Raw genomic sequence first — 16,818 nt, 5'->3', positions numbered from 1 at the left:
GGGGTGGACAGGCGGGCAAGGCAGAGGATGCAAAACCTGAGGACAGCTGGGTGACCCAGACAGTCCCTGCACATGATGCACCCCACCCCTCCACCCCTCCCAACCTGGTTCCCCAGCTCACTTTCTTCTCCTGGCAAATCCGGTCCCTTACAGACACCGGGAGAGACCAGACCGCGCTGGGCATCACCGCAGAGCACTGTGATCTCACCCCTGCTTCGGGGCCAGGGAGGCCGTGACACGGAGCACAGTCTGGCCGTCTGACACCCACCCGTCTGGGACATCTCGGGCCCGAGGCACCCAGGGAGTGACTCACAGGGAGGGATGCAGGGCATCGAGCGGCTGACCTGGCTGGGAAGGGGAGCTACTCACTGTTGGTCAGCATCTGCAGGTCTTCCACCGACGGAGGCGAGGCCTTCCTCTCGTAGGGGATGACTGTGTTCAGATACTAGGAGACAAACGCGTGCGCTTGAGCCGCGGGCCTCTGGGGTGAGCTACGCGGGACCACCTGCTCGGGGACGGGCTTTCCTCTAAGAAACACGCTCCGTCAAAGGGCGCGTTCAACACAGCACCCGTGTAGTTCACACACCAATGTCTCAGGACCTTCTGTTTTTGGGGAGTGTCTCTTTAAAGCTAAGACTTGCCCGTATCCCCCAGGAAAAATGTCCCTCCGTTCCAACTTGGGCATTTTCCAGGGAGTAGGAACTCTGCTTTTAATTTAAAAGTCCGGGTGAGATGTTTCTCATCGGGGCTGAGAGCAAAGAGAGGGTCTTGTATCTTCTTACCCTTTGCAGTGCAATTGGAGAATGAATGGCTGGCTTCTCTTTTGTCCAAATGAAAGGCCAGAGAACCTCAACCACACCCTTGGTCTTGAATGTTGGATTTGCGCCCTCTGCTGGGTGTGAGGCGCTTCTACATCATCATCTTGGGGACAACCCAGTGGGGTATTGGGCCCTGGGCCAGAAGGAGGTGAAGGGCCCTGGGGGCCCGGGGCAGAGTGGGTGAGACCTCCAGACCCAAAGCCAGAGGCTTCTGTGTTAGTTGAATGTTGGATTTGCGCCCTCTGCTGGGTGTGAGGCACTCCTACAACATCATCATCTTGGGGACAACCCAGTGGGGTATCAGGCCCTGGGCCAGAAGGAGGTGAAGGGCCCTGGGGGCCCCGGGCAGAGTGGGTGAGACCTCCAGACCCAAAGCCAGAGGCTTCTGTGTTAGTCGTGGCTGTGCCAGGTGGCTCTCCCACACACCAGCCGAGTGGCCTTGGGGAAATCCTGCCTCATCTCTCTGGGCCTCGGTTCTCGCCGCTGAGAAATGAGGGGACCGAGTTAGATGTTCCCAAAATCTCTTCCCATAACGCGTCCTAGAATTCTAACACGGGACCCAGCTACAAGTATGTGTGAGACACACACAATGTATGCGCACTTATTCCACACTCATCCGTTTACACACGGCATCTCTATCAGATGGTGCACGCCGTGAGGATGCTGGCGAGTGCAGCGGCAGTGGCGGGAGCCTCTTTCGCCTCTGCAGCAGCACTAAGGATGAACAACTGCAGGCTTAGGCCCACTCTCTGTGGGGCGCGGGCCTAAGCCATCAGTTGGACATCCCCTGCGGGCTCCCAGATTGCAAGAGGGCGCAGGCTGGGCTGAGGGACACCCTTACCCCGAGTGCAGAGAAATCTCCCTCAGGTGCCAAGATGAGCAAGAACTGCCAGGACTTGCTCATCTTGGCACCTGAGGGCCTAGCAACAGAGCTCAGCACATAGCAGGTCCGCAGTAAACGTTCTGAGCGCTGTCTACAAGGAACCGGAAATGCTTCTCAGGCAAGTAGCCGACTCAATGACCGACCCGGAGATGCCACGGCGCGGGCGACAGGCAGAGTGGGCGGCTAAAGGCGCGGACCTGGGGGGGCTGGTCCGCTGGCGACCCGAGTGGTGGGCTCATCGATCAGCAAATGCGTTTCCCTTTTCACTCATTTTGTTCTTAAAACAAGCTGACTTGTAGGGCTACGCGCAGTGTCGACTTTTAAGTTTTCTCCACGCGTCCTGGAGCTCAAGGAACTGTTCACCTTTACAAAGACACGTTCCTCCTCCTCCAGAGTGAAGCACGTGGGGGGACCGCCCTTGCCCGAGTGCCAGGATCATCCTATTGAACCCCCACTCCCCGCTCTGCTGGGAGGACAGCGGGGACCAGGGAGACAGCCGTACCTGCTTGTCAGTCCCCGAGGAGCCGAAGGTCTGGCGGATGCTGCTCTGCAGGATGCTGGAGATGCCCTCCATGCTGAAGCGCTGGCGGGAGGAGACCAAGAAGAGCAGCTGCTTCCCGCTCCACGGCCCCCCCCACCCCCCCTCCCCCAGGGCCTTGTGTCCTCTCTCAACCGCCCGGACCCCTGAGCTGCCACACTGTCCAGGTCACTGCCCAGAGTGCTGGGACTAGAAAGTAAGTGTAAGACCTGGGCTAAGACGGGCCAGAATGGAAACCTGGGCTTTGGGAGGATAAACAGCGTGGAAGACTCTTATCTAAATGAGTCACTGCCCCGCCCCCCCCAGGGTAACAACCCCCCACGCTCTCCCACATTTTACTCTACTGTTTCCTGTGTAAAATGAAGCAGGACAGTAAAACCTGGACAGACGATGATGCAAATATCGTAAGGAAGAGAACAAAATGCTCAGCCACTGAGAAGAGCAGATGGCCCAGCCGGCAGGGCTCAGTGGTGGAGCATCGACCTATGAACCAGGAGGTCAGGGTTCGATTCCCGGTCAGGGCACATGCCTGGGTTGCGGGCTCGATCCCCAATAGGGAGCGTGCAGGAGGCAGCCGATCAATGACTCTCTCTCTCTCCCTCTCTCTCTCTCTCTCTCTCTTCATCTCTGAAATCAAATATACTTTTTTAAAAAGAGAGAGAAGGGCAGATGTCAAACAGCTGCCCTTATCTGAGATGCTTTTTTCCAAATGCACACAGCGAGGCCAGTGCCCCAGGTGTGGCCAGAGCGCAGGCAGAGGCTCCTGAAAAACCTCCCCAGGTGATTCTGCTGAGCTCCCCTGGTTGAGCCTCTGCTCTGAAGGATCCTGTCCGTGTACCAATGAAGCACCACCATTTCGGTCCTGAAACACCCACCCGCATCCTAGCGAGGTGAGCCAGGACGGTGCCCAGAGTCCCGGGGCTCCGCTTCTCAACCCTAAATGCCCTCACCCCACTTCCCAAGGTCTTGACTAAGAGAACATATTCGATGATGTTTGTGTCCCATCAGCCACTGCTCAGAAGTCTGTTCTTGTCCGCTGCAGGGCTGGTCCCGGGACCTGAAGTGCCGGGTTCGAGGGGGGACGCACAGGCTTCCGGCTGGGCGCTCACATACCTTGAGGGGCATCTGGCTCCCCTTCTCCATGCGGCCGCTCTGCAGGCTCAGGCCTTTCTCTTTCCGCCTCTTCTTCATCAGCTCTCGCTGCTCCTTCTGCTTGTTCTGCACCTCGATGAGCACCGTGATGAAGGAGTTCTTCACTTCCTTCTCGAACTCCAGCTCATCCCGGCGGGCCAGCTGCTGCACCAGCTCCTCTGAGAAGTCGCGGATGGCGCCCTCCACCTGGTCCAGCAGCTCGGTCAGCTCCGACCCGGACATGTGCCTCAGTCCTGCGGGGAGACGCCCACAGGTGGCACCTGCAGCCGAGCCCGAGCCGCTGCAGAGGCTCCAGGGCCGCTGCCACTTCAGGTGGGACGGCCCCTCGAGGGGAGACCCCTTCCCACTCCGCAGAGGCCAGGAGAGACCTTCACAACTTAGGGGTGTGCCGGGAAGGGCGGGGCCAGTATGCTGTCTGCAGAAAAGACAGCCCTCGTGGGGAAGCAAAGGGGGAAGGAGAAAAGGCCCCAAGGAAGCCAGTGGACTCTGCCCACAAAAAAGTGTGTGGACACACATGTGGCTTCTTGATCCCTTGTTCTGTCTTCCAAACTGTCCTGTTTCTACACTATTCCTCATGTAAAATGGGTCAAGGGTGGGGCAGGAGGGAGCATAAAGAGGTTTTAGGCCGAGCCAGCATGGCGCGGTGGCTGCGCATCAACCTATGAACCAGAAGGTCCCGGTTCGATTTCCGGTCAGAGCACATGCCCGGGTTGCAGGCTCGATCCCCAGTGTGGGATGTGCAAGAGGCAGCTTATCAATAATTCTCATCATTGATGTTTCTATCTCCCTCTCTCCCTTCCTCTCCCTTCCTCTCTGAAGTCAATAAAAAATATATTTTAAACAAAAAAAAAAAACAGAGGGGGTTTTGGCATTGGGGTTGAAGAGCAATAAAGGGTGGTGCTGATTCCCAGGAGCTGATCAAGCCAACAGCGAAATTAGCAGGACACGTAGAGGCCCTCTCTCGCCTGCAGTCCCGTGTGGCAGTGCCTGCATTCAAAAGTGGGGGAAGTGTGCGGAAGCCAGGCTACTGAATGGAAAGTGAACCCTGGCGAGCGGGAGGAGAGTGGTCTGCTATTGCATGTAATCCTATATAATAAAAGGCTAATATGCAAATTGACTGAATGGTGGCACGACCAGTTGCTATGATGCACACTGACCACCAGGGGGCAGGCGCTCCATGCAGGAGCTGCCTCCTGGTGGTCAGTGCGCTCCCACAGGGGGAGCTCCGCTCAGCCAGAAGCCGGGCTCACGGCTGGCGAGTGCAGCGGCAGTGGCGGGAGCCTCTTTCGCCTCTGCAGCAGCACTAAGGATGAACAACTGCAGGCTTAGGCCCACTCTCTGTGGGGTGCGGGCCTAAGCCATCAGTTGGACATCCCCTGCGGGCTCCCAGATTGCAAGAGGGCGCAGGCTGGGCTGAGGGACACCCTTACCCCGAGTGCAGAGAAATCTCCCTCAGGTGCCAAGATGAGCAAGAACTGCCATTTAAGATAATTTTTCTTGAATAATTGGTGTTTATTGAATCTAACATTATTATATTTAAAATTGTTTTTCTTGAGATATTAATGTTTATTGCATGTAACATTATTATACTTAAGATCATTTTTCTTGAAATAAAGAAAAAAGAGAGAGAGGGGAAGGGCAAAGGGACCCGAGATCATGAGACCCAGGTCACTTTATTTGAATTCCTATCCCCTGAGGCTTCTTCATCTAAAATGGATTCATGGCCAATGGACCCCTTTCTAACCGCATCTCTTGTTTCTGCCTCAGCATCCATGTTCCTCCCCTTTTCGTTTCTTCTTTGCCCGGATACTTCCCCTTTATCTTGTTCCGCGAGCGGCCCTCCTCCTTCTGCGTTTGCCATTTCACTCTGCATTGCAGCTGCTTTCGCGAGTCTCTGGCTGAGCCTCTCTGTGTTTGGGCCTTTGTGTGGCTGGGAATGGCCTGACCTGGCAGCTGTGAGGGCAGCGCCACAGCCAAGTGCGCTCCATCGCTCCGCTCCGCACGGATTCCTCTGGCCGGTCACGCCCTGCCTCTGTCCCGACAGCCAGCCTCGCTTCCCATCAGTTCTTCAGCTCACGCCTCCGTTTTTGCCACTATTCTAACCCATGTTTGGACCGATCTTTCTACCCAGACCCACCCACCTTCTCTCTCCGTTTCCGAGTCCCCACCCCGTGGGTCTACTCCCCAGCAGGAGCATCATCCTCCCTGCGGGCTGATGGAATTCCTACCCAGGTTAGCCTTTGCTGTGCTGCATCTTGTCATTTCGTTCCTCATCCACCCGTTTCTTTGCACAATCCTAGTTACTACCGATCCGTGTCGGAGAATCAGTATGATACACAGACAGAGTGTGGACTCTGGAGTTGACCCATCTGGCTTCGGGTTTGGCTCCAGCCCTTCCGCTGGAATGTGGTGTGAGGGGAAATGCAAGGGGAAAAGAAGAGGCTGGTTCTTCCTGTTGAAAATAAGGGTGAGACGTTCCCTCTCCCTTACCTCCCTCTCCTTTCAGAACTGCTTTCTCTGTCCTTTTCAAATGCATGTCACTCGTTTTCATGGCCGAATAAAGCTCCTGCCCGTCTCAGGACTCAGGAGTGTTTCCTCAAGAACGAGGGAGTCGCTGCTTTGAAAAGTAAGCATCGCCCTGGCCAAGTGCTCAGTGGTTAGAGCGCCGGCTTATGCACCGAGGGTCGCGGGTTCAATTCCCAGTCAAGGGCACATACCTGGATTGCAGGTTTGATCCCCAGCCCTGGTCAGGGTGCATGGGGGAGGCAACCAATCAATGTGACACATCAGTGTTTCTCTCTCTCTCTCTCTCTCTCTCTCTCTTTCTCTGTCCCTCCACCGCTCTCTTTCACTCTCTGTAAAAATCAATGGAAAAAATATCAATGGAAAAGAAAGAAGAGTAATCACCAAGGAGGATATGTGACCTGACTCCGAACTGCAGAGCGTAATGAATGGAGTAGATTGCATCCACTGGGCTCTAGGCAACAGTGGGATTTCTTTCAGGTTCTGCAGCCCCTTCAGCGGCTGCTCATGACGTGCCTCACACTCTGGCTTAATGCTTATTCAAGAACAGAACTGTTTTCATTCTCTGCTTCTATGGAAAGCTTCTCTGGGTGGAAAGGAGGTTTTGTTTTTAATCATATTTCTGCAACAGTGGCCCACTTGAGCAAGTCGCTTAACCTCTCAGAATACTCAGCTCAGTCCTGCAGTTGGTGTGGGATGAAATGACATTATTCGTAGAACATCTTAGAATAAGGTAGCACATAGGAAGCACTCCAAAAACATGAGCTGTCATGATTATTACCTTTTGTAGGGGGTTCTCATTGACTAAGTCATGTTCTTTGCTCCGTTTTACTATTTTAATTTTCCAAAAAGTGCTACCTTCTCTCCCAACGCCCAGTAAGAAGGAGTGGCCAACTCCCTGGATGCGAGGTCCTATTAGCTACAGTGAGGCACGTGCCCAGCGCCTGGCCCGGGGCAGGGGTCCCTCCTGGGCGAGCCTGCCCCCGGCCCTCACCTTCATAGGACCAGTTGTTGTTGAAGGTCTGGGTCAAGGCCTGCATCTCCTGCAGGAGCACCGAGTCCGCCTGGGAGGAAGTTTCGGCCCCGTCCTCCTCCTCCAGGGCCTCCTCCTCCTCCTCAGGGTCCGGGGAGTTCTGCATCATTTCCTCGATCTCCTCGATGACCTGAGGAAGGTCCACAGGAGGCTAAGTGACCTGTCCTCTGCTGGAGGGACATTCTGGCTGGAATTTGGGTCGGGTAAGGACAGGTCTAACTTGCTGTCTGTAAAATTCCTAAAGCAGTGCTGTTCCTTAATACGTATTAAATAATAATAAAAATAGGCCCAACCTACGGCTTAGACATGCTCCTTCCTTTAATGCAAAGCGTCTCCCAAGAATAGCATTCGGCTGAGTGCTTTATTGGAAATACGACGCTTTCAGGGAAGGAAGCAGAGCTGCCTGGAAGGGAACCTGACTTCAATGTGCTGAGCACTTAGTGTCTAAGTAGGAAAATGTTTCATCCACTTTAACACGAAACCCAGCCCATTCATTGTCACAGTGCCTATGACTGGGGAAAAAACAACACAACTCAAAATGTGGAGGGTTTTTTCACATGGGAGGAAATGGCTATATCTCCAGGTTTTACACAGGAACGAAAACTGCCTGGCAACAAGGGAAAATAAAGATTCTAAAGGAATGAAAGGATATGCAGCGTTAGGGAGCAGAAAAGAGGTAAGAAACCCAGCTCTGATCTGGACTGGGGAGGGGGCAGCTCCCGGGAGTGAGAGTGATGTTAGATCAGGGGTGGGCAAACTTTTTGACTCGAGGGCCACAATGGGTTCTTAAACTGGACCAGAGGGCCGGAACAAAAGCATGGATGGAGTGTTTGTGTGAACTAATATAAATTCAAAGTAAACATCATTACATAGAAGGGTACGGTCTTTTTTTTTTTTTAGTTTTATTCATTTCAAACGGGCCGGATCCGGCCAGAGGGCCATAGTTTGCCCACGGCTGTGTTAGATGGTGGCCAAAAGGAATGGGGTGAGCGACTTTGCACATTCATCGTTTGCTCATAAAGAGAATAAGCAAAGGCTACTTCCGAAAGGACCCCACGGATGAGCCTGGTCACCACAGTGCCCTGATTTCTGCATCTGTCTGCTGTCGATGCTGTGACAGGCTCCGGCTCCAAGGCCGCTGGGCTGGGGTCTCCGTGTTAGGCTGGACCAAAGATAAGAAGATGTGCTGTCCCCTCCTATAGAATAATGGCTGTTTAGTCCCCAACCTTCTCATCTGTGCTAATACATTCAGGGGACACCCCATCTCTGACTACTGAACGCCACTCACAGGATGCAACCGAATGACACAAGCCCCTTTAGCACTGGACAGCTGAGTTTCTCTTTATCTCAGAGCGGTTAGCATCGAATTTCTCCTAAAATTCACAAGAATTAACTGGTAGCGCCTGTGTTTTCCATCTGGTTCCCTTCAGTCTCTTGATCCTTACCTATTTATATCCTTACCCACCTTTGGCCACAGACACCAAAGAGTTCCTTTCACTGAAGAGCTCTTTCTGGCATCCACAGCTCCCAGTGGGGCTTTTTCTGAATTATTTTGTGAAAAAAAACGTGCATGGTGCCTGCTCAAAACAACCACCCATAAGTATTTGTTGACTGAAAGGTTGGATAAGGAAGCCAGAGAGGCAACATTATTCTCCTTCGGCAATAAATTATTAAAGCCAAAATGCAATCAACGCAATCAAATGTGAAGCACTATCTTTTTTTACAAACAAAGAGACACAAGTGTCTCTAAGACGCCTCTTAGAAGGCTCAGCGTCCTCTGTGTTCTGTGAAATAGGAGAGAAATAGCCGTCGCGCAAAAGCCTCACCTACCACTTCTGTTTTTGGAAGAACAGGTGTTTGGGGCCCTGGTTTCAGTGTCTGGACTCCAAGCACGTGAATTAAATAAGAGTTTTAGCAGGAAGTAGAGTCAGTAAACACTGGGCCTGCCTCTGGTTGTTACCCAATAGGGAGCCCACCCAACCCAAGCGTCTGGAGTTATGTTCCTGTTTACAGCAGGTGGGTAAACTGAGGCATAAGGAGAAATGAAGTCCCTTCTGAAAGACACTCCAAGTCATCAACACAGTCACCGCGAGACCATACGTGACAAGTATATTATCTTAAATGTTTTCGCCATTAAAAAAAAAAAAATTCCTGCCTGGCTGGTGTTGCTCAGTGGTTGAGCGTCGACCTATGAACCAGGAGGTCACGGTTCAATTCTCGGTCAGGGCACATGCCCGGGTTGCGGGCTCCATCCCCGATGTGGGGTGTGCAGGAGGCAGCCGATCCATGATTCTCTCTCATTATTGATGTTTCTGTCTCTCTTTCCCTCTCCTTTCCTCTTTGAAATCAATAAAAATATATTTTTTTAAATTCCAAGAACAAATAAAAAGAAATTAATTAATTTTAAAAAAGAAAAATATCCCAAGAACCGAGGGAGATGCTCATACCTGATCTGCTGTGAGTAGAGGCTCCTCGTTGATCCCAGAATCGTGCTCACTCTTCTCATTGAACTCTTCCTCCTCTTTGTCATGGATCTGCAGGGGGGAGGGAATTCTGATTGACCATCAGCAGAGCTAGGATTCTCTCTAGTACAGTGGTTCCCAAACTTATTTGGCCTACCGCCCCCTTTCTAGAAAAAATATTACTCAGCGCCCCCTGGAAATTAATTTTTTAAAAATTTTAATAGCAATTAAACAGAAAGATATATGTATTAATGTTTCTACCTTTTTTGTAAAATATAGTAAAGAAAGGTGTAAATTAGAAACATTGAAGTTTGAAATTATGAAACTATTTATTGAACTCAGAATAGAAAGGTAATACAAAAAAAGTTAAAACAAATGCACCTGTGGCCATCACCGCCCCCCTGGATCGCTGCAGCGCCCACCAGGGGGCGGTAGCGCCCACTTTGGGAATCACTGCTCTAGTATCTACAACGGGGGACACTGTGTGAGGGGCCACTCCAGCATCCACTGGGTAAAGGGGAGTCTGCAGCGGCGTCAGAGTTCCGTCCCTCTCCCACTCGCCCCTGCCACATCGCGTGTTCACTGAGCGCGGGTGGTCAGAAAACGACAAGGAGGGATGCGTGGCCGCACCTTCTGACTCAGGGGGAGCAGCTGTTCTTTGACCCACAGACGGGTCGTCCTTGTGTGAACAGGAACCTTCTCAAGGTGAGTGATGCTGCCACCGACGCCTGCAGCAAAGGCCGGCTCATGTAGACAGGAGCTGCGACCCGGGAGTTGGTTTCCAGAATTTACTTCATTAGGCATTTTAAAGGATAGGCTTCTTGCCCGGCCAGCGTGGCCCAGTGGCTGAGCATCAACCTATGAACCAGGAGGTCACGGTTCAATTCCCGGTCAGGGCATATGCCCGGGTTGTGGGCTCAATCCCCACTGTGGGGCCTGCAGGAGGCAGCGGATCCATGCTTCTCTCTCATCATTGATGTTTCTGTCTCTCTCTCCCTCTCCCTTCCTCTCTCTGAAATCAATAAAAAACCATATTTTAAAAAATAATAAAATAAAGGATGGGCTTCTCCAGTCCCAACAGTCATGCTTTTAGGATCGGGTGAAATACCATCCCGTTATGGGAATCTAGGTGTCACAGCTGGTGGAGGATGTAACGGATCCGTCTGGGACATGCCCCGGAACAGCCTGACCACGTGAACTAATAGGCAAACCCCGCAACAAAAAACATCAATCACCTGCCCTGCGTCTCCAAAATCCCACAATCCCACGTAAGATTCTGAACGTTCACTACCATGGAGATCGTAGATGTTGCTGTCCAACAGGTAGCCATAGCCTATCGGGCTTTCCTGACCGCATCCAAGATGGCCACGGTCTGCAGAACATCAACCACTGAACGCCGAACCAGCGGCCTCTGCCCAGAAGTCGGACGTGCCAGTCACACAGGAGCTGGCGCAGTGCCCTCAGGAGATCTTCCGGCAGAGGCCCTGCCATCCAGGAACCAGTCTGCTTGCTCGCCAGGGGCTGGCACGCCCATCGGCCTCTTTCCCGGGTTATACTTTCCCGTTCTAAGAGGAAACACCCCGGTTCCAACCCCAGCAGTCCTGCCAGACACAGTCTGTCCTTAGAAACTGTTCCCTCTTCACTGGGCGGGCGCCACCTTGGCAGACACCCCTAACAAAACACACACCGTCTGTCTCCATTTGCTTAAAACCAGGACTATGGCAGAAAAAAATTAATCAAGCGGATATTAAATGCCATCTGCGCTCAGCCTGGCTCAGGGGTCGGACCGGGAGGGAATGGGGTTGTCTGCGGGGCTGTGCGCCAGATGGTGACATCTATTTCTGCTGTGGAACCCAGATGCTCCTGTGCCTGCCAAGTCCACCACCTGTGGGAGCCACCTGGTGGCCTGGCTCCCCGCCACGCGGACACACCTCCCGGAGCCACAGCTGTTCCCAACCACACTCTCTCTTTTTCTTTTTTCTTTGTTGAATTTATTTTTTTTTAATGCTACAATTTATTTTTTTATTTTTTAATCTTTTTTGTTGAAAGTATTACATATGTTCCCTTTTCTCCCTATTGACCCCTTCTAGCCCTCCTCCACCCCCCTATTCACCCCCCACCCCCTGCTGCCCTAGGCCAGTGGTTGGCAAACCGCGGCTCTCGAGCCACATGCGGCTCTTTGGCCCCTTGAGTGTGGCTCTTCCACAAAATACCACGTGCGGGCACGCGCGCGCGTACAGTGCAAAGTTGACTTAAAACTTTAAGTAAAGTTTATTAAGTTAATTTTAGGGAACGTTGTGGAGTGAAAGAAGATTGAGAAAGGTATGTTGAGATGGTTTGGACATATAGAGAGGATGAACGAAAGGAGATAGACGAAACAAGTAGAGAAGACGAGTGTGGATGGGAGATATGGAAGGGGTTGACCTCAGCGAACATACCTCAATCAGATTGAGGACGTTTTTAGCAAAGGCCAGCTTAGGAGTACCCTAATTAAGTTAATAACAATGTACCTACCTATATAGTTTAAGTTTAAAAATTTGGCTCTCAAAAGAAATTTCAATCGTTGTACTGTTGATATTTGGCTCTGTTGACTGATGAGTTTGCCGACCACTGCCCTAGGCCTTCACCACACTATTGTCTGTGTCCCTGGGTTATGCACATATGCATACAAGTTCTTTGGTTGATCTCTTCTCACCCACCCCTGCCTTCCCTGCAGAACTTATTTAGGGCCAGAAAGCCCTGTGGTAGAAGTCGGCTTCTAAGGAAAACAGAGTTTTTGGTTTTCTGTTTGGATTACTTTTTTTTTTTAAATATATTTTATTGATTTTTCACAGAGAGGAAGGGAGAGGGATAGAGAGTTAGAAACATCGATCAGCTGCCTCCTGCACATCTCCCACTGGGGATGTGCCTGCAACCCAGGTACATGCCCTTGACCAGAATCGAACCTGGGACCCTTCAGTCCGCAGGCCGACGCTCTATCCATTGAGCCAAACCGGTTTCGGCTGGATTACTTTTTATAGGCATCTGACAGCAAGTGTTAATCTATAACCAGATTTTTTTTTTTTACATTAAGTCTTTTTCAAATGGATGGTTCCCATTCTGAAAGGTGGCCGATTTTCGTGGGTTTCCTTCTAAATAATACTGCACCTTTCAACCATGCCATCTCCCTTCCCGGGGTCCCCGGGTGCGTGCACCCCTGGCGGAGGGCGGGCAGGGAGCCTTTGGGGACAGATCCTCTGGTGCTTAAATGTTACAGGGAGTGGCGTGGATGCCTCTTAGAGCTCTCCCTCCTCTCCCCTCTCTGGCACGTAGCCTATAATCTGATTTGCCAGACTTGGGTTAAAAGAGATTTGAAAATCAATTACAAGCCTGTGAAAGTAACCGTGAGTTCTTAGTACTATGAACTCACCATAGTTTCTCGGATCTCAGAAGTCTGCCACTAAAAATAAAATAAAATAAAATAAAATAAAATAAAAGAAGCACCCACAGAGTATTCCCCAGAAAGCCCAGCTCCTTTCTCTCCTACACGTGGCTTCCCCCTCCTCTGTCTGCTTTCACCACATCTACCCTGTCCCTAGCCTGCCCTCCTCCTAATTCTCTCCTCCTTCCTCGCTCTCTCTAGGCCCCCAGCCCCACACTGTCTCTCAATCCTGCCGGACTCTCTTCTGCTCCAATAGCTGCTGTCACTTCTCCACAAGCCTCTTTCCTGACAGGTGTCATTTCCAGACTCCTCGCCTTCCGTTGCCCGGACACTGTCTGTGCAGAGATGGAAGGCTAGAAGGGGACTAGTGCAGAAAGAGAAAGATTTTTGAAAAATGACGGCATTTATGTATATGGATAAAAGTATGTGTTAGGCCCTAACCAGTTTGGCTCAGTGGCTAGAGCGTCGGCCTTCGGACTGAAGGGTCCCAGGTTCGATTCCGGTCAAGGGCATGTGCCTTGGTTGCGGGCACATCCCCAGTAGGGGGTGTGCAGGAGGCAGCTGATCGATGTTTCTCTCTCATTGATGTTTCTAACTCCTTATCCCCCAAATTAAAAAATTTGGCTCTCAAAAGAAATTTCAATCGTTGTACTGTTGATATTTGGCTCTGTTGACTAATGAGTTTGCCGACCACTGGCATAAAGGAAATATACAGAAAGGGGAAACCGAAAGCAAAACAGAGCCCTGATTGGTGTGGCTCAGTTGGTGGGGCATCGTCCTGTGCAGGAAAATGTCGCTGGTTCGCTTCCCCGTCAGGGCACATGCCTGGGTTTGGGGCTCGATCCCTGGTGGATGGTGTGCAGGAGGCAGCCAATCAACGTTCTGCTCCCACATCGATGTTTCTATTTCTCTCTCCCTCTCCCTTCCCCTCTCTCTAAAAATCAATTTTTTAAAAAAAAAAGGCAATATAGAGTGTGCTCTCCCTCTCAGGAGCACGTCCACACTTTCCCTTCCTCTTCTTCCTCCCTCCCCAGGCGTGTTACCTTTGCCTTTCTCTTTCCTAAGCTCCAAGGGCCCTTCTTCTGCCTCTGTAACTTGTTTCCTGAGCCCATGCAGCCCAGCTGGCTCACTTCTACTACCTTTATAACTTTCTAAATAAACTTTCTCTTATAATTTGGGGGGTGGGAGGAGCAATACAGAGGGCAGAAGAAATCCCTCCCTATCATCATTGCCCTCTGAGGGGTAACAAGAAAATATTGCTTCCCACCCTGGCTGGTTTGGCTCAGTGGATAGAGCGTCAGCTTGTGGACTGAAGGGTCCCAGATTCGATTCTACTCAAGGGCACATACCTGGGTTGTGGACTCCATCCCCAGTGGGGGGCATGCAGGAGGCAGCCAATCAATGATTCTCTCTCATCATTGATGTTTCTATCTCTCTCTCCCTTCCCCTTCCTCTCTGAAATCAATAAAAATATATTTTAAAACAAAGAAAATAAAAGAAAACATTGCTTCCCTGAAACAGGAAACAGCTCTTAGAAATTAAACATATGAATAGCAAATTTGGAGGTTCAGTAGAAGAGCTGGAAAGATGGAAACAATCACCTAGAGAGTACAACAACAAAAAGTAGGTAGAAAATGGGAAGGAAAAAAATCAGGAGATCCGTTTTTAAGTCCAATACTCGAATAAAAGGAATTGCAAAAAGTGGAAACAGAAGAGATGGCCTCTTCTAGCCATGACAGGGTGCCTAGCACTGGACTTACCCCTCCTGCCATGCACAACTCTACATCTGTCCGGAATCTATGGGCCAATTGTTTTCCGGCCCTGGACACAGGCAGTGCAAGGCTGTGATCCTCGAAGGAGGAGAAAAACACAAAGAGAATGAAAGCTGAGAGAATCTGAGTCCTGTTCACTTACACTACCAAGGATTACTACAGAGAGTGTTTTGACCTGAACGGAAATGATGGAAAATCAGATCTACAGGAAGGAATAAGGAATACCAAAAATGGCACATGTGTGGGTAAATGTAAAAAGCATCCTGAACCCCTGTAGCCTTGAGGACACAGGCAGGAGCTGGCAGTGTGTAGGCTGAAGGGGCCTTTCCCAGACCGACCAGGCTGGCACCCTGACCGTGGATGCCCAGCCTCTGTAACTGTGAGAAATAGATTTCTGCTGTGTACGAGCTACCCAGTTTGTGATATTTTGTTATAGCAGCCCAAACGGACTAAGACAGTTATTTTCTTAAAAGCTTAAAATATGATCAAAGCTCCCATCATAACAATCCTATATAATAATCCTATATAGTAAAAGGCTAATATGCAAATTGTCCCCTTGGGAGTTCGACCGCTCGCTATGACGTGCGCTGACCATGAGGAGGCGGTGTGGAACGAAGGAAGGCCCCAGCTGGCAGCTGGCAGCCGGGGGAAGGAAGGCCCCGATTGGCTCTGATCGCCGGCCAGGCCTAGGGACCCTACCTGTGCATGAATTTCATGCACTGGGCCTCTAATCTTAAAATAATGAAGGGTGAAGTGAGCCCCTAGTAAACACAAGGAAGGGAATAATAAAGTTAAGGGAAGACATCTACAAACTACAAAGTGAACAAACAATGGGGGGGAGGGGAGTAAGTGATTTTCCAAAAAGATGAATAAAAGTGATAAATCCATACATAGACTGAGGGAGAGGGAGAGGAGATAGAAAACACAAATTAATAATATCTGTAATAAAACGGGACATCACTACAGATCCTACTGACATTAAAAGAATAAGAGAATGTCATAAACAACTTTGTGGTCAATATATTTAATGACACAGTAAACGAACAAATTTTTTTTAAAACAAAATTTAACAAAACCAACTAAAAAAGAAATGGAAAATCTGAATAGCCCTATATCTATTAAAGAATTGAATCTGTAATCAATCAAAAACCTTCCACAGAGAAAACTCCTGGTCCAGATGATTTCAAAGTGTAGTCTATGAAACATTTAAGGAAGAGAAAATACCAATCTAACACAACTCTTTCAGAAAATAGAGGAAGAAATTTTTCCAAATTAGTTTATGACACTACAAAAAAAGAAAATTACAGAAAAGGTTCCTCATGAACATAGGTGCAAAAATCCTTAATTAAAACATTAGCAAATCAAATCCCAATTATATAAAAAGAATAATATATCATGAGTGAGTAGGGTTTCTCTTTTAAAAAAAGGTTAGTTTAATATTTGAAAATCAATTAGTGTAATTCACCATATTAACATAATAAATTGAGCTACATCTATAAAGAGATCTATAGATTTAATACAATCACAGTTGAATTTCCAGCATGCTTTTTTGAAAAATTGATCAGCTGACTCACAATTTTATATGAAAATGCAATGACCTAAAATAGCCAAAACAATTTTGAAGAAAAAAAAAAGAGCAATGCTGGAAAACATACTATTTTAGGACAAGACTTATTATAGAGCTATAGTAATGAATACAGCATGACTCATGTGGAAAGATATACGGATATCAATGAAACAGAATAGAAATTTCAGAAATAGGTTCACACTTGTATGGTCACTTAATTTTCAGCAGAGTTGCTAAGATAATTTAATAGGGAAAGGATACTATTTTCAATGAACAGTGGACTGGAACAATGGACAGTAATGTACACACACATGAACCATAACCCTTAACCTACCACCATATACAAAAACTAACTTGAAATGGATCATTAGCCATATAACAGCTAAACTATAGAATTTCTAGAAAACTTAAGAAAAAATCTTAATGACCCTGGGTTTGGCAATATCTGATATACTACACAAGAAGCACAAACTATAAAAAGAGAAAAATCAATAAATTAGACTTCATCACACTTAAAAAAAACATTTGATCTTTAAAAGAGAATGTTAATAAAGTTAAAAGGCAATTCATAGACAAGAAGAAAATATTCATAAAACGTATCTAACAAAGGACTCATATCTAGAACATATGTGTTAAATTAACTAAACAA

The 16,818-nt window shown here is 49.2% G+C and overlaps 1 protein-coding gene across 2 annotated transcripts in view; it reads right to left on the bottom strand.

Annotated features, from left to right (window-relative positions):
• FEZ1 (fasciculation and elongation protein zeta 1 (zygin I)) overlaps positions 1 to 16,818 on the bottom strand; it is an 81,952-nt gene that overhangs the window by 5,895 nt on the left and 59,239 nt on the right. For both annotated transcript variants that reach the window (XM_005870904.2, XM_005870905.2), the window contains 5 exons: positions 9,395 to 9,481; positions 6,909 to 7,077; positions 3,353 to 3,624; positions 2,204 to 2,284; positions 370 to 445 (listed from right to left, as the gene is read on the bottom strand). In XM_005870904.2, the coding sequence (XP_005870966.1) occupies positions 370 to 445; positions 2,204 to 2,284; positions 3,353 to 3,624; positions 6,909 to 7,077; positions 9,395 to 9,481 (685 nt within the window). The remainder of the gene's footprint in view (positions 1 to 369; positions 446 to 2,203; positions 2,285 to 3,352; positions 3,625 to 6,908; positions 7,078 to 9,394; positions 9,482 to 16,818) is intronic.

This window comes from Myotis brandtii, unplaced genomic scaffold (genome assembly GCF_000412655.1).
Source record: "Myotis brandtii unplaced genomic scaffold, ASM41265v1 scaffold325, whole genome shotgun sequence".
In the NCBI taxonomy this organism is placed as follows: Eukaryota; Metazoa; Chordata; class Mammalia; order Chiroptera; family Vespertilionidae; genus Myotis; species Myotis brandtii.
The sequence above is the reverse complement of the archived record's forward strand: the minus strand, read 5'-3'. Positions and strand labels throughout refer to the sequence as shown.